Raw genomic sequence first — 27,736 nt, 5'->3', positions numbered from 1 at the left:
TATATATATAATACATTCAGTTCACTATCTTGCCCAGGTTACCACTGCAGCCTCTTCTCCAAGTTGATAAGAGATAATATTAAAGAAAGAATTTATGTCAGCCCACATAGAGCTTAGACAAGAAGGCAGTTGGTAGAAGCTGACTTAGACAGGTATTTAGGTGAATTGAGCCCGCAGTTTGATGGTATAATTCAGCAGAATAAAAGATTAGACTGCTGTTGCTAAAGAGGAAGATTAAAGTCTCAACAGAATGAACATCCTAGACAGGATACGTCCGAGGTTGAGATCTCCTACCTGAGTGATAACCTTTCCCTAGAATATAGGAGACTAGTGTTAATGGTCTTGAATTTGCTATGAAGAATGCCACTAACCTCAAGTAGGGTGATTCTATAACAGAGCCTTGCCTTCCTTTGACAATAAGAACAAGGGCATTCTCCTTATTTTAGCCTTTTTGATTATAATATATACTGTTTTATATTAATTAAACAGGACAGATAAGAGAGGTTAAAGTAAGTAATGATGGGTTAAAATGTAATAGTTAATTAATTAATTAATTAATTATCCTTCTCTTCATCCCAGAGGTTTTTTAAAACTATTCTTTAACCCCTAAGTCTGAAGAGTTGCTGAGGAGAGATGATCTTCTTTTCCTGGCACAGTTTCCTGTTCTGGGCTTCTCCCCACATCTTGCACTGTAACAAAATAGGCTAATGAACTCTGCTATTGAACTGCTCATCTCCCTCACATTTCCGCATGTCCAGCCTGGAAGCAAGGCAAGGCTCAATCACTATGATCCACCCTGGGCATTGTTTGGCAATGCCCTGTTGCCCCATGATGTTCTGAAGCATCTCACAACAGCCATAAGATGGCCTCCAGTAGCATCCGGAGCCCAAAGGTGCTAAGAGAACAATGCAAGAACTATGAAAAGTAAACAGAAAGGGTTCCCTGGAGCATCTCCTGTGTTTAAAAATTAAGTATCGCCAGAGGTAGTGGTTTCCACAGACTAGGTTTTCCCCCAGGAAGCTAAGGTCTCTCACTTGGTGGAAGCTAGAGAACACAGCTGAAACTTCATTGCAGTACATGAGGTGCAGGGTTGGAAATGGGGACAGCAAATATTAATTACTATACTGAGACTCAATTATTCATGTAAAACAAAATAAAAAAGAACAAGCGTTATTCTCCTCTAGAGGACACAACTCTCCAGCTCTACTTTTTGCTCACCAGGTCCTTGAAAATATATCTGTAAATTCATTCATTCATACATTCATTCATTCATTCATTTATTTGTGGCGCCTCAGAGCCCTATGCCTTAGCTGCCCTGGCAGCACAGGGCTAGTTGATATATCGTCATACCATGGAAGTCAAACGCCTTGCGAGTTGAACGTTTTGGCTCTTGAAAGCTGCAAACCTGGAAGTGAGTGTTCTGATTTCCTAACGTTCTTTCGAACTCGAAGGTCCAATGCGGGTTCCGTGGCTTACAATTGGCTGCAGGAGCTTCCGCCCCTTGGTTTCCGAACATTTAGGAAGTTGAACGGACTTCCGGGACATATTCCGTTTGACTTCTGAGGTATGACTGTATTGTGCTTTCCCACTGGAATTTGGAGACTATTTTGCAACTAAGTATAACATTTCAGCTCATGTTTGCTCCACAGTTGCTAATGACCAGGTGTTGGTTTTCCAGTCGAAATAACGATAGAACATGTTTCTCTGTACAGTGGTACCTCTACTTACAAATAACTCTACTTACAAATGTTTCTACTTACAAACGGAGCTCTGTCCGCCATCTTGGATGCGGTTTAGATAGGATTTTTTCTACTTACGAATTTTTAGATAGGGTTGCTTCGACTTACAGTTTTTTTCTCCCAATGCATTCCTATGGGATTCGACTTACAATTTTTTTCTACTTACAAATGTGCGTTCGGAACGCATTAAATTCGTAAGTAGAGGTACCACTGTATGTGCTAACAAGTCCTTTTATCAACTGAAATCAAATGAAACATTCAAACATGATCCAAAGACTACAATCTACTGTTGAATTCCCAGCTTTAGGAGTTTCATAATTGCATCCTGAGGACTTTGCCATTCTGGAAACAAGTGTATTTGTGCATGTGACCCTTTTCTATTTTTCTACAATCAAGTAGTATACCAATATTATTAAATAAAGAAGTAAAATGTGTGCGTACATGTGTAGCATATGCCTTAAAGTTAATGCCCTTTTTGTATTTTGCCCTAGTATGCACAACCTCCAGCCTTCAGCTCAGGACAAGCACAACTCTGCTAATTTAGATTCACAGTTGCAAGAGCAAGAACGCATCATTACCATATCATACGCACTGGCTTCTGAAGCCTCTCAGCGGAGCAAGGAGGTGGCAGGTATTGCTCAGTTATTTATAAAGCAATGGCTTTGACAATATGTTCTTTTAATCCTATGGCTGCAAACTTCTAAGGTTTTGTGTTCCTTCCGGACTGCAGTACATACCAGGAACAACAGCAAGGCCATATCTGCCCTTTGGGGTATACACAGGCAAGTGCTCTTTGAATGCACTCCAGTGTAGTTGTGAGACACTGGATTTACACCATGGACTCACCTGCACAACATAAATGGGTTTCTATCAGTGTTGAGCACAGTGTTACCGCAACTTGAAGCAATCAGAAGCAATGGGGGATGCAATTACATGCCATATATATATATATATATATATATATATATATATATATATATATATATATATATATATACTGGGAAGTGCGCTACCATGGTTCCATATCTTCTAAAGCAGTAGCATGGCATTGTTGTCTTAATACACGAAATTTTTCCAATTCTGATTTAGAACTGAAATGGCAAATATCAAGTTTTTAGGGACACCGTTTTTTAAACAGCCTGGAAACTTATTGCAAAAAAGCTGGATAGAAGTTTGATGACTGGAAATTAAATTGCATTATTCAGCATTATGTCAAAGCAGCCCCTGGGTGTACAGCTGTGCTGGCAGGTTCTCTCTGTACTTGCCTGCACAATACGGCTTCAAAATGGATCAGACTCTGCTGAATGATTCGTTACTCAAGGGGTAAAATTCCATCTTTGTTTCCCATTCCCTGCAAACCTATGTTTAACTGTTATATCTTGCACTCCATCTTCTCATCTGTTTCTCTGCCCACATATAGAGAATGCTCAAGTATAAAAGGCATAAAAATAAAGTAGTGAATCTGGACTAACTTGTAGTACTGTTCCAAGATTTAAAATTGGTGAATGCATTTGATTTTTCAAATTGTTATTGATATTTTAGTGACTTTTATTTCCGTAGAACCTAGTATAGTAAAACCAAAAACTTTTATATTTGCACAATGCACATTAGACAAACAGCATGAGCCAGAAACAGCAGATAAAGATGTTATTGCTAATTACGTTTTCCTTGTAGCTCAGTGCTTCGGTACATTACTAATATAGCACGTTCTTCTCAGTTTGTCTAGCAGGGCCTGCAGCCTTCCCAGGTGGCTTTATGTTTTATTTACTTATTTCAGTTTCTATCCCATACTCAGGGAAAGTAACAACAATTTTGAATCACAACACAGTAAAATCACCAAAATATAATATCCAGTTTTGTTTGGTAATTCCTGTAAATATTGACTGACCTTGCATGATTGCAGAGTCCTACTGCCTGCTTTACATCAGCCATGAAAAATCAAGGCACAAAAAAGTAATTCTGTAGATATTCAGGTTGAGACTTTGATGCATCACTAGGCCAGGGATTGCAAAACTGCAGGCTGCACCCAAGCCACCAATCTGCTTCTGGTGTCACCCCCTCTCCCCATGCCAAATTGAGCACATCTTCCTTCACTTACCATGCAGAAGCACTGCTTCCTCATTTGGCACAGTGTCTCTGCAAGGTCTTAATGCTCAGAAAACAGCTGCTCCCTACTCCGGTGCCAAGAGAGGAAAGGTTCCTCCCTCTCTAGCACAGCGCTGGGTGGAGAGAAAAAACATTTTTTGGGGGGGGAGCAGTACTGAACAATATTTCTACAGGTCAGGGAGTGGAGTTCCCCGTCCTCTTTTTGTGCAGGCAGAAAGCTTAAACAAGCAAGTTGGGAGAATTTTCAGTCATTTTTAACATTGCAGGAACCACCTTTTTTTGTTGTTGCAGAATTTGGCATACCTAGCACAGAGTTTGTTTACTTCTCTGTGACCCTTCCCCTCTGCAGGGAGGTGGGACCGATTCAGATGGTCCGCCCACGCCACTTAATGAATCCAAATGGCTTCCAGAGAGTAATAGGGGATGTTTTATCCCATGCTCATGGTCTTTCAGCTGATTCCCTGGTGGCCCACTGGAATGTGGAGTTAACCAGGGCTATCAACTGTCTGGCTCCGAAGCACCCTCTCTGGTTGCATGCAGCCCCGACAGCCCTGTGGTTTCCCCTGGAGCTGAGGGCAATGAAACAGTCACTGAGACGGTGACATGGGTTAGACACCAAATCAGAATGCAGCAGCTGGACTGGTGACTGGGAGCGGCTACTGGGACCATATAACCAGTTCTAAAGGATCTTCACTGGCTCCCAGTACATTTCCGAGCATAATTCAAAGTGTTGGTGCTGACCTTTAAAGCCATAAATGGCCTCGGCCCAGTATAACGGAAGGAGCGTCTCCACCTCCATCATTCAGCCCAAACACTGAGGGTCTTCTGAGCAGACTCTGAGGGTCTTCTGCTGGTTCCATCACTGCGAGAAGCAAAGCTACAGGGAACCAGGCAGAGGGCCTTCTCGGTAGTGGCGCCTTCCCTGTGGAATTCCCTCCCTTCAGATGTCAAAGAGATAAAGAATTACACAACTTTTAGAAGACATCTGAAGGCAGTCCTGTATCGGGAAGTTTTTTACGCTTGATGTTTTATGTTTTTATATATGCTGAAAGTCATCCAGAGTGGCGGGGAAACCCAGCCAAATGGGCAGTGTATAAACAATAAAATTATTATTATTATTATTATTATTATTATTATTATTATTATTATTATTATTATAAATGTACAGTACTAAAAAGACCTAGCTGCACTGGCTGCTGACCCTGCTTTCTTGTATTCTAGCCCACGTGTCTGCTGTGTGTGAGTGTAAAATCACGGTGCCTAATTCCTTTGTATGATCCCTTCTAGCTCCGCAATTGACCTATCCATCTAAAGCACCCTCACCTTCTGTACCTCAGCCACCCCCCTTAAGCAATGGATTTCACTACACATTTGTCTAAGCATCTTGAAAGTAAGAACTAACTGCTCTTGGCTGCTTATTTTGTCATTAATTGTATGTTTTAACATTGTTGGTAGCTAACTTGATCTTTAAGTGTAAACGTAATCCCAATTAATGCATGCAGACTTTAGTGATCTAAAAGAATCCTGCCTCCTGCTATTAAAAATTCCCTTATGAAATATAGATGAGCTCATGGAAATGTTCAGTAATTGCTGTGAGTTTGGGGTTTTGATTGCCCCATCACCATGATGTAAAATTTAAAGAGAAATGTTTAGATGTGGCATTTCATCAGCAACCTACTAAAGATTACACCTTTAAAAAGGTATCTAATGCAGCACATGTGCTAAATGGCACAAATAATCCCTTCCTGTGTTAAATGGGAAAATTAGAACTGTATGAAACATACTACTGGTGGGTTGGGTCTAGGAAAAAGCCTTCAGCAAATTACAAACTAACTGAGAATAGCTGGGGGGGGGATGGTTGTGTGTTAAATGCTTTCTGTCATTTTCCTAACCCATTGATTTCATACCATAATTTTCCATATGAGAAATCTTTGCCATGAATTGAGGGATCACAATTTATAATTTTAAGGGTTCCTTCATTGGCAGGATCTAACTGTGAATATCTCACTCTGCAGACTGATAAGTATCAGTACAAAAAGTGTAAGATTTCAAAAGAACTTTGTGTTATGAGCACTACCGTATTTATAATTTTGGAGCGCTTTACTGTTAAATCTTCAGGTGGCGCTGTGGGTTAAACCACAGATTCTAGGGCTTGCTGATCAGAAGGTTGGCGGTTCGAATCCCTGCAATGGGGCGAGCTCCCGTTGCTCGGTCCCAGCTCCTGCCCACCTGCAGTTCAAAAGCACATCAAAGTGCAAGTAGATAAATAGGGACCGCTCCGACGGGAAGGGAAGGTAAACGGCGTTTCCGTGCACTGCTCTGGTTCGCCAGAAGCAGCTTTGTCAAGCTGGCCACATGACCCGGAAGCTGTCTGCGGACAAATGCTGGCTCCCTCGGCCTATAGAGCGAGATGAGCGTCGCAACACCCTTTACCTTAACTGTTAAATCTTAGGAAATCACCTGAAGAAAATATTGACAAGGGCCCAGAAGCCACTGTTTACACTGTCCCAGACTTAAACTTTTCAATTTCTTCTTTTAAAATGGTTTGTCAAAATGAGATAGACCTTACTTTAGGAGGGCAATCATAACTCACATATTTGTCCAGGCCTGAGGAAGGTATTTTTCATTGTTGAAGATGTTTAAATGTTTTTGTGATTTATACTGTATATTGTTTTATGACATTGGTTGCTCTGTGCTCCTATTTGGGAGGGAGGGGGGATATTAAAAAGAACAAATAAATCACTGTGACATTATTCAGGAATTCCTGAAGCTGCCATGGGAATGAGATGGACATTCCCTGCCCCCCCCCCGCCCCCCACTTTAGCATACTCTTAATCCACCAAAACCACCATATTTAATCAAAATGGTTTTAAAGGTTTTATGGGCAGTGTTCTTCACATATAGGCATATCTCAATAAGTGAAAGTAACCAAAACAAGCCTTCAGCTTCACTGATAATATCCTCTTTCCTTCTTCAAAGACTAAGAAACTTCAGTTTAGAGGTGAAGCAAAACAATTAGTTTGAACAGGAAAAGTATTGATGTATTGATTGTATTGGTTAAATAGTATCAAGGTATATTGTAAGCAGTATGCTTATTGGGCTACATTTACAAACATTTACATTTACAAACTTTCTGAAGCATCTAGTGTTCATGAAACATCCATTAGCATGCTGTTAAAGGATATTGATGAATTCATCCTTTTGTGGATGTGTGTGCTAAACCTGTTAGAATAATATCTAACTTCATTGTTTCTCTTCAAACTAGCCAAAGCAGTAAATGAACGCTGATCCCTGATATAAACCGTAACAACAACCTGAAGAAGAGAGCAGCGAGGAGGAAGACTTCCCTACATTAGCTTTCTCTCCTGTTTGTTTTTTATTTGAACACACATTACAAATAATAACTGCACAGAAGAGTTTTGTACAAAAAAAGAACAATTGTTTATATAAACAGCACTTTTAATATACTATATTATATATTGACATTGTATATTGGCATTGGTTACAACCCTGCACAATCAACTGCATTCAATTCCTGTTGATGTTAATAGGTCCTAATGCTTTAAAGTGCCGGATTGTGAGCCAGTGTATTTTTAGAAACTATATATGACTTGTGGTTGGTTGAGTTTTTTAAAGGGCTGCATTCATTTAAAAGTTTGGATGCATGCAATAAAGGCAGGTGGATGTTTTTAGCTTCTTTTTTTGAAAAAGATTTTTGGAAGCACATAACATTTAGGTAGGAATAATGAAATCTTTTCCTATTTTTTCAGGGTTTATAATACATTTGTTACTACTGATTATCAGTCAGATAAACTTTTACTAAAATATTCAAAATTTCAATGGTTCTGGAATCCCATGCAAACAGCAAAAGGCAGGTACAAAACATTGCTAATAATTGTATGTCACTGTCCTTTTATTACGTAGCTTAGTCCAAGCGAACATTATCCAGTTACTATTTCAAATGTATATTTTTCTCTTTAACTTAGGGTGTGGGCACTGAAATATTATGAATGTGATCTGGTTTCTATCCCACTGCAGATGAAGCACTTGTGAACTACAGAGGATTGTCATATAGGTCAATAGAACCTCTATTCCTTCTCCCTACTTCCCTCCTTAAGAGCAAAAGCATGACTGGCCATTAAGTGGAATGTGAGATCTGGAGCACCTTTCACTCTTTTTGCCTAAACATGAGTTACTCATGCTCTGAGCTTGAATAACTTGTGTCATGCAGAGAGGGAGACCTCCAATTCCCTATAAGTAATAGCTTGTGCAAAGACAAGAAGAGGGAGTGAAGAGAAACTGGTCTTTTGAGCCCTATTCTGCACATGGGTGCTGCACCTGAGGTGGGACTGAATCATTCATGGAAACTGAAATATGTAAAGTGAACAATGCAAATATTAATAGAATATATAATTTTACATCTATATTCTTTTTAATTAACATTTTCAACAACAAAAAAGCAAAAAAACTGACTTGCTATCAGTTGTTTTTAGCTTTGTATAGTAATTCACGTGGTGCCCTCAGTTTTGCTAAAACTTTCAAGTATATTTTCTTGAGTCTTGGACAAAAGGCTGGCACAACTGGAGAAAGAATTCATGAGATGCTGGTGGTTTTTTACTTGAAAATGTGTGTGTGTGTACTCAATAGTGTGTGCTTTGCAACAGCCAATGCGCTGTTCATACTGAGTGAGTTCAAAATGAATTCGCACATAATTCAGTGCATTGTCATATTTACTGCGGCATTCTGCTATAGTGCACTCCTTTTATACAGAAGATATGCAAGAATGATATCAACTCATTTGAAGTATTTTGTAATGATGGTTTAAGCCATTAGAACTGCAAGTAGAAGGCCGAGACAGGCTGCCTTTTATTTCCCAGGAGCGGACCTGGGGGAATCCGAAGTTTCCACAAGCCCACCCACAGGGAGGTGTCCACCTCACAGGCCTGCCATTGATTGGCTGAATTTGGGCAGGCCTGAAACCAAGGTCCAGCCAGTGAGATGAGGCCTGGCTGCCTTGCCGGCTGGGAAGCCCCCAACAAACAGGGCTTCCTCCAGAGTGTGGCGTGGCGCATCAGGACCCAGCCACAACACCGCCACACCCAAAGGATGAGCAGACATGCCTTACTGCTGGTCTACATATTACACTTGCTTCATGGACTTTGCTGCAAACAACCTATTCATTTTGAGGACAGCCTGCATTCCACCCCCCACCCCCCAGCTGCCACTAGGAATATCCAGCGGCAATGAAGACTCATGAAGATCTCTAAGCAGTGTTAGATAGGCACATTGTAAGCTGTTCCAGATCTACTGGTGTAGAACACTTGCAGTGTAGAGGCTGTCTGAGTGGCCATACTGTGGGGAGTGCAGTATATATATTGGTAGCTAGTTGTTGCAGTACTTTGCCATGATGCAGAAGTCTGCAACTGCAAAATCTTTCCAGTCTCTTTTCTGAGAAAATTCTATGTGAACAATGGAGAACATGGCCTTCTCGTAGATGAAAAAGGGGGAAAACATGAGGTTCCATAGTCAGTTACAGGCTTTGTTAGCATTAGCAATTATTAATGAGTTTTACAGTATATTTGGGGTGCGCTATAGGCATTAAATGTGTGCAAAAATGTGTTTAGGATGTCACTGCCCTGTTAGCCTCCCAGATAAGAGATGTAGACTAACTGGAGATAAACAGGTTGTAGCCAGTGAAGTTGTCTTTGTTTGTGGAAGGACCTCCACTGGTTTCAGAGGGGGGGGAGTTGTCCAGAACAGATGGGGAGACATGCAGAAGGAAACAGAGGGGAAGTTTTGTTGCACTAGCAGAAGACATTGTGCGAACAGGACTTGCTTTGTTTTTGCTTTTGTACAGCAGTTCCCTGCATTGCATGGCAAACTAATGAGGTGATGCTGCCATTCAGTGAAGTCCTCCTGGGGAGCACGCAGGTCTTTTGGTGTGGTCAGATAAGCTCTCTGGATTCCCACACATTTTATTGGAATGGAATGGTCAAAATAAATGTGACAAATTCAAGTGTCCAGGAAGTGGTGGGTAGGGTTAGGCTGGTTTAATTTGTTAATACTTTGAGAGAAAGAGATGCAGAAGCTAGTCTGAGGAAGAAGTTAGATATGATTACGCTAAAAGCATGTCTGTGTTAAAGAACAACTTTCTTTTGCAACTTTGTGTTTTTCGACCTGTGACCTGTATACTTGTGGGAAAATGTACATTTCACAAGTGACAGGGTAGATAATTTTTCCTACTCATAAATTCTCTCTCTGTAAGACAAACCCATGTGTGTAGTGGCTTTAACCTTTTTTCTCAAACTCATTCTTGTTATCTGTATCTCTTGAAGTGGTAACAAATCCATTCTAATACAATTACAGTTTTCCACTTCCTTTTGTTAAGGGCAGTTGCCATTTAGCTTGAAGAAAAGTTTCACAAAAAGAACCCCCCCCTTAGTAAGATATTGGTAAGTTATTTTAAAGTGTTTGATCCAGACTTTGCTTCTCCTGTTGAAGACAGAGATGCTGGGGACAAATTTTGGCAATTCCCTCTGTGGCCCCCAGTGCCACCTCCCACACTGTTCTGGAGGGCTGGGAGACCTGCAGGAGGTAGGAAAAATTGGAAAACGTCACCTGCCTCTTTCTGCTACTGGGATCCATCGGATGGATCAAAGCCTTCCATAAACAGAAGCAGCCTTTCCATCTGTGGAAGGTAAAAGTCTAGATTCAATCCTCAGTCTCCACCTAACTTATTGCTCTTATCAAAAAAGTAACTGTGATGGTGTTTAAAATTATCAAATAAAAAAATCTTATTCTATTTTGACTATGCTTGGAAGCTATTGTTGAGAAATGTATTTAGAAAATGCAGTCTATTTTTTACTAACTGTATACTGCCTATGTCAAGTCTGTAACATTTTGCCAAAATGAAATTATTTTATTTTTGCCTTTATTAAAATGTAGAAATAAATATTTTGCCAGAAAACATTAATTTAAATAAAATGTAACAGTTTGGGTAAAATGTAAGTGTACATATTAAACTATTAACATAACATTGGAACTGCCTTTGGATGTTCAGATATGGTTCATCTAATTTGAGCTCGGTTTGGCTTGACTTTTAGTTACTGGTGTTACTAGCACTGATTCAAGTCCACAATAAACTCAGTGAGAGGTTTTCCTGAACAGCAGGATTTGAATCCATCCCTAATATGTTCATTGTTCATATAAACGCTGTAGTGCTTGGTGAGTGTTTCCAACTCCTGGCTCATTCTTTATCACCACATCATAGAGATTGCACTGCTGGAAGAGGTGATTCCATAATGCAAAATAGCATTTGGGAGCAGTAAATTGGATTTGGATGTAGGAGCCCCAGTTAGAGCCTTGCTGGGTGGTCTTGGGCAACTCACAGGATGGCTAAGTGCATTCAATAGGATATGGTATAATTTACACAGAGCTTTCATGAGTTCCAGAGTGGCTTTTGGGTTGGTTGCAGATACAACTGAATGTATCACTGATTATATTTGTTCAAGTATTATCCTATACTGTCAAGCTCTTGTTTCTCTGTTCTTGGTCACTGTGGTGCTAAATAAATTGCCCTGAACCCTGGCATACCCCGAGGTAAGTCCTGATAGTGCACACAGTCGCAAGGGCAACGCTAGATAGGCAGACAGTCCAAATGGTCAAATACAGGTCCAAGTCCAATGCAAAGAGCAAGTTCCAAAGTCAAACCATCAGGCCAGGTTCCCGCCTTTGCAGAAGATCCAGGGTTGGAACACCTGGGGGTCAGTCCCAAAATCACAGTCCAGTGGCATTCCCAACGCTGCCAAGCTGTGGCCCTTCAGCAGAGAGAGCTGAGCAGACAGAGGCTTTTGCCTTGCTTCCCCTTTCTCCTTCTCAGTCTTGATTGCTGCCCGAGTTTGCTCCAGCTGAGCAGCTAGGCCTCTCCACTTGACGAGGCATGTGATCCTCACCTGTGCTGAGCCTAATGTAGCTGAGGGACCACAAACCTCCTCCCAGACCTAACGAACCTCATGGTCCTCACCTGGTCCACTAGTGTGCTGGGCTGTGTTCCCTTGCCTGCCTCAGTATCCTAGAGGGCACCTTCCTCTGGCTCCCATGAACTGTCAGCTGCACCTTCGATGTCCTCCAATGTCCTGTGAGTACCTCCAAAGTCCCCAACCTCTCCTTCCCTATCTTCAGCTTGTCCCAGTTTGTGCCAATTGTGGCTACACGCTTCATCAGTATCCTCCTCCCCTTCCTCAGTGTCCTGCCAGTTTGTGGCATAAATACTTAGTATGCAGCCACAATTATTGTTTTTGAATTATTGTGTTAAGTTTCTGGAAGATGTGAAACTTTGCACTGCGGCATTCTGTTCCAGGGTGCATATCAGTCTTCCCCCACTTTTCTTGTACAGTGGTACCTCGGTTTATGAACACTATTGGTTCCGGAAGTCTGTTCATAAACCGAAGCGTTCATAAACTGAAGTGAACTTTCCCATTGAAAGTAATGGAAAGTGGATTAATCTGTTCCAGATGGTCCGTGGAGTACTTAAACTGAAGCATTCATAAACTGAAGCAAACTTTCCCATTGAAAGTAATGGAAAGTGGATTAATCTGTTCCAGACGGGTCCGCGGAGTACTCAACCTGAAGCGTACTTAACCCGAAGCATGGGTGTAATTGGTTCCGGAAGTCTGTTCATAAACTGAAACGTTCATAAACTGAAGCTAACTTTTCCATTGAAAGTAATGGAAAGTGAATGAATCCATTCCAGATGGGCCCGCAGCGTTCGTAAACCGAAAATTTGTAAACCGAGGTGTTCATAAACCGAGGTTCCACTGTACTTATCAGTAACACACACTTGTGCATGTGAATAATTGCTAGAGTCATACCAGGCATAGTTTTAGAATACAAATCTGCAAATGTGTTATCTGATGCTTAACAGAGTAATCTTATACTCAGATGTACTCAGTGGGCCTTGTTCCCATGTGAATAAGGTTGCAGTCCAAGACTGCATCACAGGAAAGTACTTTGTTGTGTCTAAAACTCATCAAATTTGCTTTAAATAGCCTTACTTCAGCCTAAACATTGCTTCTTTTCTAAGTTACTGTGAGTAACCATCTTTTTGACACTTGATTTAATGTGAATTTTAAATAGTTAGAATAACATGCATATTGTGTATACAGAAACTTGTCAGTCTTCATTTGTAATTGTGGCAATGTGTTACACAAACACCCTGGTCCTGTAATAGGCATAAGGCATTAACCAAAGAAATGTCTGGCAAGGCAACCGGTTGGAATTTTAAATATGTCAGTAGCAAGGGACCCACAGCCAATTTGCACAATGTCTTGCTTCACACTGTGGATAATTCTGAGTTTGATCAAACTCAGAACTGTTGAATGGCACAATATGAATGAGAAGACCGCTTTATTTGAGAACTAGGTATGTGTGTAAATGTTGTGTAAATGAAATATCCAGAGGTGGTGAAGGGAAGCTCAAAGTTAAGCTTCTTAGAAAATACTCTTTTATAGTGCCATCAGGTGAAACTTAAACTGGACAATCCAGCCGTGGGAATACCGTGCCATGACACTGCAAGCTATTGTAGCCACCTCACAACCCAAAGGGCAACAGCAAGATACATTCCCTGGGGCCTGGGCTAATGAGCTGATTATATCATAATGCTTCCCCAAAACTCAAAGGTTTGTGGTCTAAGTTAGCGATGGGTATTACTTCAGTGGAACTTCCTTACCCTCTACTATTCTAACGATGCCACTCCAGATCTGCTGTTGAGGGTTGGGGGGAAACACAGAACAAATTTAGGGTGTTTGTAAGAGGAAGTTTTGTTGAATACCTGGTAATAGTTTTATTTTTTAAGCCCCATTGCTTTCATTGAATGTTAGGCAGCAATCCAAAGACCTGCCCAGCTGGACTAGGGCTTAATGTAGCAGTGTAATGATCACTTCATCCACAGCCCAACCACTCGCAGTAGCCAGGGTATGAAAAAGTGCCTCTTTGCTATTCTGCCTCCTAGGATGGTGCAGACTCCGATTGGCCCTACTCTCTTGTCTTTCACCTGGCATAGGTCATGGCCCAGGCAGTTTCTGCATTGAAACCAAGTACAATGGTCATCCAGGTGGTCAGTTTCATCCAATATATTATTTAGTGCCTTACCCAAAAGATTCTGTGGTTATTACAGTACTTGGGGCCCAAATATTCTTTTCAAGAGCCGACTGAAATCCTCCATCAATCGAGTCATAGCTACCTGTCCCCTCTTCCAGTGGCCATCTTTTACTGTTAGGAAAAGCTTGATTTGGCCCAAGGCCAACTCAAAGGACCTACAGAGTTCAGAAGCACACAACAAATTCTGGAAGTATTTTCCTGTTTCCCTTCCACTCACAATTTCACCCGCTTGCGAGACTGGAGAAAAGTTGTTTAGAGTTTGCATAAACTTTCTGGCACTTGCTCACTCCCCACAGAATTTTCTATCTGCCGTTGCTTTTCTTAAATATAGTTTGGGAGTTATGGGACCGCCAATTACTACCATTAGTGTCTTGTATTTACACGTAGACCAGGCTCATACTAATGTGTACTGTTACTTAATGGTTCTTGTTTCCACCTATTAGCAAACAATACGCTACTGGAACTATGGACAGTAACACTTGTGGCTTTGATCATAGTTAACTATGGTAAATGAGTTCCCGGTTCTCTCTAGCATGCGTGCCAATCCCAGGAAAACAATATTAATATTAATATTACGGGTTCCAAAATAAACAGCAAATGTATTGACAGCTAATGGGTTAGCTTCACCCAGGATTTTTTCCCCACTTGAATGGCTTTCTCAAAAAATGTGTGTGTGACTTTCATAGCAATTTATTTTGTACACTTGAGAGATAGTATCAGTACTAAGACACAAACTTCAGATGTTGGAAAGGCATGCTTTTGAGGCTCCAGTCCTCTGATTTCTGTTTGTCTTTCTGTATTTTAAAACATTTGCTAATGCAGTTTGTGTCTGAATTACATAGTTATAAGAAGTACAGAGGAGGCATGGAAAAATTGCTGTATGTTTTTGCCCATTATGCATTGCTATTGGTTGGTTAGCTGCATTCAAAAGGCTAAGACTTTTATTGCCTACTAGTGAAAGCAACCTTTCTTCATAGTGGAACAGTACAAAGGAAGAGCACAAAATGTACATACATCACAGTGCCTGGAATTCTGTTTGAACAAGTGTATTGATTGGGTCTGACCTCTTTACACTTTTTTCTATTATTTGAAAAGGTGCATCTAAGTGTAGCTGAATTGAACCAACTGAGATGAACTTTCCATGAAAACTTCTTGAGATATTTCTTTTAGTTCAAAGCTTTAGGATTTTTAAAGGGCATTTTTAATACAGTCTGTAGAGGTGTTCTGTGCTGCAGCCACAGTTTGAATGTTTTAAACTACAGGTAAGTCTGAGAGGAAGGAAGAAAACGGAGGTGTTGCAGGAGTATCATGGTATGGAGAAATAGAAACCTTTTGACCTGTGGAATAAATAAAAATGTCAAATGATGCTTTGAGAGAGAACTTTATACTCCTGCGTGTCACATTAGCATGCTGCTTTGGAATCACAGAAAGGTATCTGAAAGATATCAGCCACTCCAATTGACTATTTTGACAGCTAACAATTCATGACATGCTTGTACTGAACTTTCCTCAAATAACAACAGATTTCACAACAGTTGGAATAAATGTTCTTCAAGGCCCATTTAGTTAGCCTGTGGGCTACACTGAGTCTCATAAAGGCATTAAGGCACAGGACAAAGGAGAAAAGTATTAAGGTGTCTGATTTATTTAAATATAAAGCAGGGGAAAAAATGAAACACTAAATATGTTAAAATTGGAATGTGAATTAATAGGACCCCCATTTTTCAGTGTACCTGAGACAAAAAGAGTAAGAATGGAGATATGGAGGGGAAATGTGGAGTCTTTGCAAAGTGTGTTTCTTAGGTTGCTGGTAACAAAGATATTCAGTATGTCAGGTGATTCTTGCTAGCATGGTAAATACCTGTAATAAAAATATCCGTTTTTGATATGGCAAACTACATGGGGCAGTGGCTCTGCGGTACAGCCATAGTTCATGGGTAACATAAATCAGGTAAAAGGGCAAACTTAACAATGAACTGTGTTTGTCCCTGAGGTTTGTGTTGTTTTGTTCTGGGGAAATCTTATGGTTGCTTTGGTCATATTTAAGGGGGAAAGCACACAAATGGAAATAGTAGTAGTACTAGTGGTGATGATGGTAATGATGATGATGTTACTTTCATCCATATAGTCAAAGATATCAATCAGTGAAGTTGGTGATCCTTAGCTAATGTAAGTAGGATGCCCGTTTGTGTGAAGGTAGGATTTGGAGCAGGGAAGCCACTGTCATGTCCTCCAGATATTATGTACAGTACAAGTTCCTGACTATGAGCCATGTTGTTTGGGACTGATTGGAGTTAGAGGAAATTCATTTTGTCTTCCTTTGGTTTTATAACAAAGCAGATGAACATATTTAATATGAACAGCAGAGCAAGGGAGGTACAGCAATAATAGCTCAGAGATTGCTCCGCCCATCCGGCCCCTATGGCCAGGAACAGAGAAGAGCCAAGGCGGCAGGCAAAGATGCCATAGCCTGATTAAGATGGACTGTCCACTTCCCCAACAGAGCTATCTTCCATCAACTGCAAAATAATAGGATGAAAAGGCAAGAATATAAATAAAACTTGTGTGTCAACGGGACTGTTCCACAGAGCCAGCTGTGGTGCAGGAAGTACCCTAAAAAAGTATTGTGTGCACGCTGAGAGGTAGGTCCTAAAGAACCCACAAAAGCAAGTCAAGGAGGGCTGCATTCTGAGTGGTGATGGGATGGTGACAGATTGTTGGGGTGGGGGAATAGCATACACTGAATGGAATCCTGAATGGAAGATGTTTCAGGTCTCACTTGGAACAGGCTGAAAGCAAATTCATTTCCCAAGGGCTTAGCCTTATGTAGCCAAAACACCACCACAACCCCTACAAACAAGGTGGTGTCAACAACCTCAGACCCCAAAGAATGCAGTAATGCAAAAAAAACCAAGAGACAACCCAAGGGATCAATGCTTTAAGGGGGAGGGAAAACAGATTGAAAACAAAAACACACACACTCTGAAATAGCCCCTTAAGTACCCAGTATGCTCACTGGCATGGAATACTGTCTGTTGGGGGGTGGGGGTGGGTTGAAATCCAGTTAGGGGAGGGGAGGGAACTGAATGAAGTAAACTGGAACCTGCTGGTTGACTGGAACCCTTCATAACACACTCTGCTGCACCATTTTGTACAGGCCTACTTGCATTGTTCTATTGCGATGTTATTACTGATATTTTTATTTTACTTGGAAGTAGCCCTGGAAAGAATTTGTATTCCAAAGTGCAGAATGTAAATAATTATAAGAGCTAAACTTTCAAACAGCCTAAACTGTTTGAAAAAAAATGAGTGACACAATCATCATTACTTTGCAACTAGTTTCAGTAATTATTTTTTTAAAAAAATATAAAATATAAAAACCAGACTAAATTACTATATTATCTATTTATCTAATATATAGTATATTTTCATAGAATGTACAGTGAAATAATGGACGGGGAAGATTCTTAAGACCACAGATTACATATTATTCCTAACACTCTTCCCTGTGGCCTTAGCTATAAATAAACCTTTTTTTTCAACTCTATGCCATCCTTCTGACCTCAAGTATATCTTCAACATGACTATCAAGGTGGGTCAATAACTGTATAAAGTGGGCCACATATTTATCAGATGCCATATGCAAAGGACTTTTAAGATTCAGGGGAAAGTATATTGCTTTTTCGTATCAAATATACCACCTGGCCTTTCCATGTTTCCTGAACACTTGGTTCCTACTTCAAGTTTCTCCTGACAGTTCATAAGGACTCAAAGCAAACCATGATGTGAAGCTTTGATTATGAAGCCTACCAGTGGTGCCGAGTCTCTTTGTCTGCTACATTTTATAGAGGCAGCTTCAGTGCATAATTTAATCTCTTCTGGGGACTGTAGCATATCCACAGGAGATTTCCATGGAGCAGTCCTCCTGCCATGAGAACTAAAGTGTGCATACAATCTTTTGATGTGAATTCCCCAACCCTAGCCTTAGAACGACCTGTGGCTTTGATGCTGCCCTAAAATTGTGCTTTCTGAAATAAAACTTTTTTGAGAATCCTTAGGAACAGTAGATAGAAAATTCTAGAAATGTTGTATGAAGTCAGAGCACCTTCTAAAAGCTTCCTTTTTGACCACAGGGTCTCCCTCACAGTGAGAACATGTTTTCCCTTGGCAATTGGAAGCCTTTCTTCCTTCCTTCCTTTTAACTGAGATACTTCTCTTGGGAGTAAGAATGCTGAGAAAATTAGGTAAATCTGTATCTGGACTGTAGTCCTCCATACTAGGCTCACTAAAATGACAGAGTGGAGTGTTGTGAAAAAGCAGCCAAATATAATTGTTATATTTTTACTGCCAGGAGGAGGAAGAGGTCCTTGTAGGATTCTCAGCCTCTGTACCAAATTAACTTGATCTGTCTTGATTACTATGTACTATGGCAGGGGAAAGGCATTTGCTGCACTGCCCAAGGCAACAAATTGTCTCAGGCTAGCCCTGACCACAGTCTACCCTAAACAGGACTCAATCACTCCCATCTTGAGACTAGCTAGACGCCTGGCTTGAATCGACCAAGAAAAATAAGCAGGAAGTTTGAAAATGAGTTGTCAGTAATTTCCAGCATGGGGACAGGCAAAGCAAAAAAGAAAAGCTATGAAAGGTCAATTAAATTAAAAACTAAAATGTTTTGGAATGAAAGAGATAAAAATTATTCAGCCAGTAAAAATTCAGGACTTACAATGCTGCTTGTAGACAATATCTTCAAGAGCAACTTTAAATTTTTAAACAACTTCTCATTCATAAAATGAGAACTCTCAATCATAATTTGTCATCTTTGGTTGCTTGATTTATTTCTGTTTTCTTACTATTTAAATATGAATAAAATTCAGAGAGTGATAAGGAGTAAAAAACACTAAAACAGCATCATTAGTGCTATTTGAAGTTAGGGATAGTTCATTTTTTCTGATTGTTGAGGGGCAGGGAGAGACATTTCTTTCCCTACTATTGTGGTTTGAAGGCTTGAAAGCCATTCTTTATTCATCTTGAAAATGGAGAAAGACATCCAGAACAGAGGGTGAATTAGATAAGCAGCACTAATCTAAAGGTAAATAAGTCAGTTCTCATTTTATGCCACATATATATATATATACGTGCTTCAACTGTAGTTTTTCAGACTACAGCCACTTTAATCCTTGATGTGACCAGCTCCTTCAACAAAGAGCCCTTTTAGTTCTATCACTTTACCCACAGTACTTTCTGTAAAACACTGGATGGGTATAACTCACTCATTTGGAAGAACCCCAGCAAGAGCATCAAACTCTCTTTGCAGGCTCTAGCTGGAATGGTTATGCAAAATCAATATAATGAAGGTAAAAGACCAAAACAGTATCAAGTTCTGAGGAAAAATGGTTTCACACTGAAACCAAGCAAAAATGGTTCCAATGTACTACCAATTAAAATGCATACCATAATTTAGATAAACATAGTTGTTAATGTACTTAAGAGAAAACTGAGAAAGGTTGTTTGTACTGGAATACAGTACTGAAACTTTTCATATTCAGGTACCTACTCTCCTTTTAACCCACTCTGTTAAAGTCTCCTTAACCTTTTCAAGGTTTCTGCCAGTGAAGCTTTAAAGATACTACACAGTTATGTGTATGTTAAGGTTACTCCCCTCACTGAATATTTTGTCTGTTAATAATTCCTTATCCAAACCTCCTTTGGCTCATCAGTTTCTCTCTCATACATGCATCTCTTTCTCTCTCTTTCACATGCATGCACAGCTCTGATATTAGAAGTCCACCACAGTAAAAGCCAGGGCTGGGCACATCCTAAAATGCTGTTCCCTTTTGGGATACCAGCAAGACAAAGGAGCTCCAATTCTCACTTTTTAATAATTACAGTACACCATTCAAAACCCAGTGTGCTGCTTTAAAAAATAAACCACACTTAAAGACATGAAGTATCATTTCGATAAATCATTTTAACAAGCTTAAGAAAGGTTTGATAGCCATCATGGAATAGGAAGGGGGACAGAATAATGATGTAAAAGGGGATCGAGAACTAACTTGCACCTTCCCCCCAACCAGCCCAATTTTATTTTCATACTTTACAAAACAAAATGGATACAGTCATGCTGATAAAAATAGTTTCATGGCGATGGAAAAGCAAACACTATTCTCTCTTTAAAAGGGCCTTATTCAAACCATAATAGAAAGGTCTGTGCTGTAAGCAGTCCAATACTTTTGCACTGTAACCATAAGGCTTACTTTGCTTAAAGGCTGATTTGATCTGTAGTTATGTACCACTGGATTTAACAAACATCATTTTATAGTTGCTTTTTGAATTTTTCTTAGCTTGAGGATCTTCAGCATCGCTGTGCTTTTCAGTAGATTCTGCAGCCTCTTCTGCAGCCTCTTCTTGCTCAGACTCAGAATCACTTTCTGAGTCCTCTGAGCTTTCTGGCTCCAGAGAGTCTCTTGTATCCTCTGGATCTCCCTTGTCTTCTTCAAACTAAAAGAAAAATTCAGATTACAGAAAATGCAAAAACTTCCCGTCCCTTTAAAAAAAAGTCATACTGAAAAATGGATGTTTCAACATAACGAACAAAGCCCACGTACAAAACCCATGTAAAATCATCTTAATGAGCAGGCAACCCCAAACTTTGGCCCTCCAAATGTTTTGGACTACATTTCCCATCTTCCCTGACCACTGGTCCTGTTAGCTAGGGATCATGGGAGTTGTAGGCCAAAACATCTGGAGGGCCCCAGTTTGGGGATGGATGTTAATGAGTTTTGCATCTTGGTTGAGTCCTGGAAGACCTTACAGGCCTTTCCCACCTGGCTTGGGAGGTGCGGGCCCCAATTTGACTCCAGCTACAGAAGCTGAAGCTGCTGAACAGCATTTCTTTTCATATTGTAAGCCACCTTGAGCAGGGTTCAAACTATGGAAAGGCAGCATACAAATAAAATGATGAATCTATCATTAAAGAAACAAAGCAGCCATGTTGAGGCCCCTTCATATAGCAAAAATTTGAAGTATGCTACAGAGCAGTATACACGCACTCAGAATTCCATGTAAGCAGGTACAGAGTTACAGCCTCATTTCACCAGAGATAAGCCCCTAGCCATGCAAAATCAGCAGGCATTTGCTCTAAGCTAGGGATGGCCAACTTCTGCATTTTGGAAGCCATCAGACTTAACACAGAATGTTTTGCTCCACAACCTAACTAAATAGTGATCAATCAAGCTTCACGATAAAGTTATGGAATAGGCAAGAGCGCCAGAGCAAATGGGAAAATATGCATTTCGGCATGGCAAAGGCATTACAAACAAAACCCAAAGGAAGTGTGGCAAAATGTTGAAAACCATTTCCCTCCAGTCTCGCGAGTAAAACTTTGGGCAAAACCTTTTACCACAGGAAGGTAAGAATTTGGCACAGCTCCAAAAGTCAAATAACATACTTTTGTGGGCTTGATTTGAGTTAGCCATCCCTGCTCTAAGCTGTATCTTCTTATGAATTCAAGGCAGAAGCAAGGGAATGCTGTGGTGATGCTAAATTATAATGCCTTGTGGTAAATGTGGGAAAACCTCCAGCCCTCTGGACCTCCAGGAGCTCCTAAAATTCCAGTTGGCAAAGTTTACAGACTGCAGCAGCTGACTACACTGGTCCATTGGCAAAAATACAGCAGTTGTAAAGTGTGGCCTGAGTTCAGCAGACAGTGGTCTAAGGAATTGATAGGCTTGTGTATGTGCCATGCAGCAGTTTGGCATACTTAAGCAGCATCCACTGTACAAAATTGTGCTTCTGTTGTGTCGTCTGTAGGAACTGTTTGGCTTCTAGAGAAACACAACTTCTTGAGTTACTATTTCAAGTTAAACATGATTACCTCACTGAAGCCGAGTCCACAATGCCGCCGGTTCCTTCCTGACATGGTGCTATCCATGCTTTGCTGGAACTGAGTTTCTAGCTCATCATTCATTTTCTTGTCTTCTTCCCCTATATGTTCATACACGTTGGTTACCATCCAGTCAAACTAACAAACAAACATCTAATTACAATACAAAAGCAGGAGCATAAGGCCTTTTAGACTCAGAATACTTCGTGTCAATCACCATGCCTTGCTAGCGCCTCATTATAGACATGTGCTAAAACAAAGGGACAGAACAGCTTCAAAAGCCTTGAAAGCAATTGTCCCAGGGAAAACTTTGCTCCCACCAATGGCAGAAGATGCATAATCCAGATTGAAAATTACTAATGAAATCTCAAGTGAGCCAAAACAGCACAGCTAATTAATTTAATCCATGAAGCTTATTTGATGGCAAGACAAAAACATTATCCAGAAGCAGAAGCTTCAGACATCTGTTGGTAAAGCATGATTTGTCCATGGCATGCCTGTGTCCAGTAAGTAAGAGACAATGTATGCCTTAGGTCAATGGGTTACACATTGTGGGGTGCTCCTGCTCTCATTCAGCTTGCCACTGAGCCAGTGTTGTTTTAGTGGCCCGAGAGATGGTTTTGAGTTCAAATCCTTGCTTTATGAAGCTTACTGGGTAGCCTTGATAAAAAAATTCCTTCAGTAGCACCTTAAAGACCAACTAAGTTTATATTTTGGTATGAGCTTTCGTGTGCATGCACACTTCAGATACACTAGAAACAGAAGTGTCTATCTGAAGAAGTGTATCTGAAGAAGTGTCTATCTGAAGAGTGTATCTGAAGAAGTGTGCATGCACACAAAAGCTCATACCAAAATATAAACTTAGTTGGTCTTTAAGGTGCTACTGAAGGAATTTTTTTATTTTGCTTCGACTCAGACCAACACGGCTACCTACCTGTAACTGGGTAGCCTTGAGAAAGCTGCTATTCAGCCAAAAAAGGGACCTCCTGAAAAACAGTCACACTTCATTAAAAGATACATAAACTTACTTCCACTTAAGTTAGACTGACCTGTTCTAAAATGAGAAGTTGATCTGTGGTCTCCAATAACAAGGCGGCCAGTATGCTCTTTCTAAAAGAAAATAAAAGCTATTATTTGAGAACAGTTGCTCTCTCTTGAAGCAAATCACAACAATGAGTTCTGAAGCACTTTGTAAGTTTTCGTGCTCAATGGGTCACGTTGCCATAGACATTATTTGTAAGTATCATAAAAATATTGTGCCAGCTTTCAGAGAGTTACATTCTGTTAATGCCCAGCATTAACTTTGTCATATTTTAAAAATCAGCTTTTTGTTTGTTTAATATCAGTGTTCTAGCATGCATATTTCATATGTCCGAACCAATAAAATGAAACAACCAGATGCTGTAAGTAATTATGGGGAAAATCAAGAATAAAAGCAAAAATAAAAATAATCACAGATTCAAATACAGTGGTACCTCAGTTTACAAAAACAATTGGTTCTGGAAGTCTGTACTTAACCTGAAGCGTACTTAACCCGAAGCGAACTTTCCCATTGAAAGTAATGGAAAGTGGATTAATCTGTTCCAGACGGGTCCGCGGAGTACTCAACCTGAAGCATACTTAACCCGAGGTATGAGTGTAATTGATTCCGGAAGTCCGTACTTAACCTGAAGCATACTTAACCTGAAGCAAACTTTCCCATTGAAAGTAATGGAAAGTGGATTAATCCATTCCAGACAGGTCCGCGGAGTACTTAAACTGAAAGTACTCAAACCAAGGTGTACTTAAACCGAGGTTTGACTGTATGGAACTCCAACAAAGAACCAATTTCATAGTATATAAGAAGTACAAGTATCATAAGACACATTTTTCTTCTTGATGACACTAGCTTCCATTCTGTCTTCTATGAAGCACTTGGACGTTTGCTGTGAAACTGCTGCATCAGCATACGTCTACAAAGCCCATTTACCTAATAACATAATGAGCTCTGCTGGATGAGACTAGACCCATCTAGCAGGACCACAAGCAGGACCAGAGTGAAACAGCACTCTCCCCATATTGTCTCAAGCATCTTACTTGAAAAACTATTAAGCTGTAACCTTGACTGGCTGCTGCATTAAGATTTATTCTGTTCATCCTTCAGAGTATCAGTTAACAATCATACTAGCAAAATATTTGTTCCCCTATGTTCACTGAAACATAGTAACTTGCTTGTTTAAACAGTAATAAAATGCAACAGCATTATTCCCAATACATGAGAGTGCCACAGCTCAACTATTTTTTTCCTTTTAGAGAGCAGCCATAGATAAGGCATGCCTTACAGCAGGGGTCAGCAATTTTTTTTCAGCAGGGGGCCGGTCCACTGTCCCTCAGACCTTGTGGGGGGCCGGACTATATTTTGGGGGGAAAATGAACAAATTCCTATGCCCCACAAATAACCCAGAGATGCATTTTAAATAAAAGGACACATTCTACTCATGTAAAAACATGCTGATTCCCAGACCGACCGGGGGCCGCATTGAGAAGGCAATTGGGCCGCATCCGACCCCTGGGCCTTAGTTTGGGTACCCTGCCTTACAATAACATCAAGATGAATGGATTGCCACCCCGTGCATGCTTATCAAAATTAGTGAAGTAAACCAAGCATGATCAGTGAAAGAATAAGTTTAGAAGGTTCTTCTATACAAGTTTCCTCTGTGGTTCAATGAACTGTTTAGATGGAAGAAAAAGCCTCACCTTTGCAGCACCCATAAGTCTCAAGAACTTTTGCTTTCTTTCTTCATTACCCAGGTCTGCTGCCTCCCAGCTGCTAGATCCAAGCTGCAAGACAGAAGGTGGCCTGTGGTCACGTTAAAAAGAAAGATAAGTCGATTGCATGCATACATTTTCAATTACTTTATCATATATTCTGAACATAATGTACAGCTTTTGTTTTAAGGGTACAGCCATGATCATTCAAATTCAGAGTCACACTGTTAATCGGGATCGTTAAACCCCAATCAGCAAAGCTACTACCCACACGGCAACAGCTTCTTGAAGGCACCTATTAATGGCTAGTAGCAAACTATAGCCCTAGAACAGGGGTCCCCAAACTACGGCCCGGGGGCCGGATGCGGCCCAATTGGCCTCCCAATCCGGCCCGCGACGACCCCCGCCGCTCGTCGCCGCCCGCTCTTACGGCGCGCAGCGCGGCGGCGCTCTTCCAGGTCGAAAAAAGCGCCAAAAATCCTTTGTGCGCATGCGTATGGGCCTCTCCCGACCCAAAAGAGGTCATTTCTGGTGCACTTCCGGGTCGGGGGAGGCCCATACGCATGCGCACAAATGATTTCCGGCGCTTTTTCCGACCTGGAAGCGCGCCGACCTGGAAGCGCGCCGCCGTGCCACTCCCCCGCCCTCCGCGCGATCGGCGTGGTGGGAACCGGCCCAAAGCCCGGTAAGTCTGGGGACCCCTGCCCTAGAAGCAGGTTGTGGAGGCTGTGGAAATGGCCAGCTCCTTTCAAGGGAAGTGGAAAATTTATAGCTGCGTTTAAACAAGATCAGGAAGACTTCTTTAAAAAGGAGGAGGCTAAAAATGCAAAGCTTATTTAACCACCTGTAAAGTAAGCATGATTTCTGGGAAAGCCCAGTTAAGTAGTAGCTGGCACCATATGAAAATACATGTTGACAATCTGAAAAGTCGGGTGAATTAATCATTGCAGTTTACTGGTTACTGGGATTATCAGGGATCAATAACACAATTTCAATTAACTGAAAGAATATGCCTATTCCCCACCTTGTCACTGTATGGATGTGATCAGCTCCTTCAAAACCTACCATATGAGGCTGCAGCACTTATAGCACAGTCAAACACACTAGCAAATGGAAGCAAGCCATCACCCTCTCTACCAAAATTCTCTTTTGAGAAAAGTGAACCATAGGATTAATAGCTGCTTCAGACATCATAGAATTTATCAAAAGTTGCCCACAATGTACAAGTGCTGCTGCATTATTATTATTATTTTGAAGTATGTCGACCATAGACAGGGGAACTTTCCGTTTACACAGGTTTATGTTATATAGGTAATGTTATATAGCATATGTGAGCATACAATGTTGTATTTTGTTCTCCCCATAGAACCTTGCTAACTCAATCAGGGACATTCAAATTTGTTTCACAGATGATTTAGTTGGGTTTCATTTCACCACCACACCTCGGCCATGCTTATGTGGGTGGAAGGTTAGCATTCCAATCATTCCTACATTTCCTACCTAACATCACTCTTAGTGCTCGGGTACACATTTTACTTTATTTTGGTTGCTCTACCCACTTCTGAGCAGTAGCTGGAACAGGATCCACAACTGATGTACACACAGAGAATAAACCAAGGGCCCTTAGGGTCACTTTGATTTTACAGGTGCCCTTTAAAAAGTACTGTTGGCACACCTGTGTGTGCTATAAAGTTATCCAGCTGTTTCCCCTAGAACACTTGACATTAAATATCTAGTTAAATATTCGCACGTGAATAACACACACACACAGGCCCAATACACGCCTCATTCCCCCCCACCTCCTCCAGACGAGGCTGCCACACGTGTTACAGCTTTTCTGCATGCCAAACCAGGGCCTAAACGTCTATGAAAGCGTCTTTTTCCTAGGGGTTGCTTAGGACATGCCTTTTCCCAAAAAACTAAGGCGGGGGACCACAATATGCACAAGCCCAACATGGAGAAAGGGGGGACGGGGCTTGCGGGAACAAGGGCCACGGAGCAGGTCAGTCACAATGTCCCTTCTTTCCCAGCCTGCCAAGCCGCGAGGAGAACTTCCCCGCACTTGGGGCACAGGAGACGTCGCCGCGTGGCAAAATGCGCGGCGAAAGGGGCCACACCTGGACGAAATGATCCTGACCTCCTGTCCTCCCTCCCCGGCCCACTTTGCAACTCTCCTCGGGGTAAGAAGAGAGCGGGGAGTTCAAGAGCAAGGGCCCCGCAGATGAGCGGCAGGACAGGAAGGAGCCCCTTTCCCCTCCCCCCCGGCTCCTCCCCTCCCCCCCGCTTCCCAACCCCGCTCCCTCCCCCAGCCGCCCTTATTCACATCGGGGGAGGCCGCTCGCTTCACTCCGTGGCCGCGCTCAGGCTGGGACTCCCTGGCGGCGCTCATCTTGCAGCCGCCCGGATCAGCAGCCCGCCCCGAGGGCCACTTCCCGGCCCTGCTCGCTCGCAGCCTGAGCTTGGGCGGTCCCGTTCGCTGCTTCCTATTCCTCGCCTCCGCCTCCTCGGGGGGGCTTCCCACGGCGCAAGCGCGCGAGAAAGAGAAAGAATTCCCGCTTAGGTCAGGCGCCGGATCTTTCTTTCCCTCCCCCCCTCTCTCTCCCCCCCCCTTCCCTCTCAACGTTTCCCTTCTTGGGAGTTGTAGTTTTTATCCTGCTAACCACTTGCTGCTATGCTATGGGAACTCTCGGTAAGCGGGGAACTCCAAATCCCACAAGCCTCTGCGACATAGCTGCGCGCTTTCCCCGTCTCTCGCTCGCTCCTCCCCTCGCTGGTGATTGGCTGTCGGCGAGATGGGCGGGGAAAGGAAACAATTTGATCGGTGGTTGGTCGCGTCTGTAGATTCTGTGTTTCCCCTCTCCTTCACGCTTTCTCCGGTGCTGAGGATGTTTCCTTCTGCATTTTGCTCTCTTTCTCTCTCCCTCCCCTCCCCACCAAAAAGAGGGTAGTTTACTGAGCACAGATTCAATAGATAACATTCTCCGCTGGCACAAATTTTATGGGTTAGGCTATGATTCCCTGCTGAGAAAATGTAAGGCTGCAATCCTGTGCACATTACCTTTGTTAGTAAGCGCCATTGAACACAGTGGGGGTTACTTTT

At 41.6% G+C, this 27,736-nt stretch overlaps 2 protein-coding genes across 9 annotated transcripts in view; one reads left to right on the top strand and one right to left on the bottom strand.

The window, feature by feature from the left end:
- PLEKHA7 (pleckstrin homology domain containing A7) overlaps window positions 1-17,007 on the top strand; it is a 157,338-nt gene extending 140,331 nt beyond the window's left edge. For 5 of the 7 annotated variants that reach the window (XM_060275967.1, XM_035120139.2, XM_060275973.1 and 2 more), the window contains 3 exons: window positions 2,231-2,370; window positions 5,133-5,235; window positions 7,111-17,007. In XM_060275967.1, coding sequence (XP_060131950.1) covers window positions 2,231-2,370; window positions 5,133-5,224 — 232 coding nt within the window. In that variant the 3' untranslated portion in view covers window positions 5,225-5,235; window positions 7,111-17,007. The remainder of the gene's footprint in view (window positions 1-2,230; window positions 2,371-5,132; window positions 5,236-7,110) is intronic. The other 2 variants (XM_035120130.2, XM_035120148.2) reach the window with 2 other exon arrangements.
- A 2,947-nt stretch (window positions 17,008-19,954) lies between these two features.
- On the bottom strand, window positions 19,955-27,160 carry C1H11orf58 (chromosome 1 C11orf58 homolog). Of its 2 annotated transcripts, none has more exons than XM_035120118.2 (5): window positions 26,960-27,160; window positions 24,625-24,727; window positions 22,938-22,998; window positions 21,880-21,989; window positions 19,955-20,504 (listed from the first exon to the last, which is right to left on the bottom strand). In XM_035120118.2, coding segments are annotated over exons 1-5 (492 nt in total). In that variant the 5' UTR covers window positions 26,962-27,160; the 3' UTR covers window positions 19,955-20,288. The 2 variants fall into 2 exon arrangements, with proteins under 2 accessions (XP_034976009.1, XP_034976000.1); XM_035120109.2 differs by having other exon boundaries at window positions 24,625-24,708.
- Between the last annotated feature and the right edge of the window lie 576 nt (window positions 27,161-27,736).

Source organism: Zootoca vivipara, chromosome 1 (genome assembly GCF_963506605.1).
Source record: "Zootoca vivipara chromosome 1, rZooViv1.1, whole genome shotgun sequence".
NCBI lineage: Eukaryota > Metazoa > Chordata > Lepidosauria > Squamata > Lacertidae > Zootoca > Zootoca vivipara.
The sequence above is the reverse complement of the archived record's forward strand: the minus strand, read 5'-3'. Positions and strand labels throughout refer to the sequence as shown.

Bases quoted from the DNA above. Each gene is read 5' to 3' on its own strand.
- C1H11orf58 (XM_035120109.2), bottom strand. From the start codon at position 27,025: ATGAGCGCCGCCAGGGAGTCCCAGCCTGAGCGCGGCCACGGAGTGAAG. The intron at 22,999-24,624 runs GTGAGGCTTTTT...ATTTTCTTTTAG, and splicing joins GACTTATGGGTGCTGCAAAG to AAAGAGCATACTGGCCGCCT. The intron at 20,505-21,879 runs GTAATCATGTTT...TTTTTCTTTTAG, and splicing joins GTGGACTCGGCTTCAGTGAG to TTTGAAGAAGACAAGGGAGA.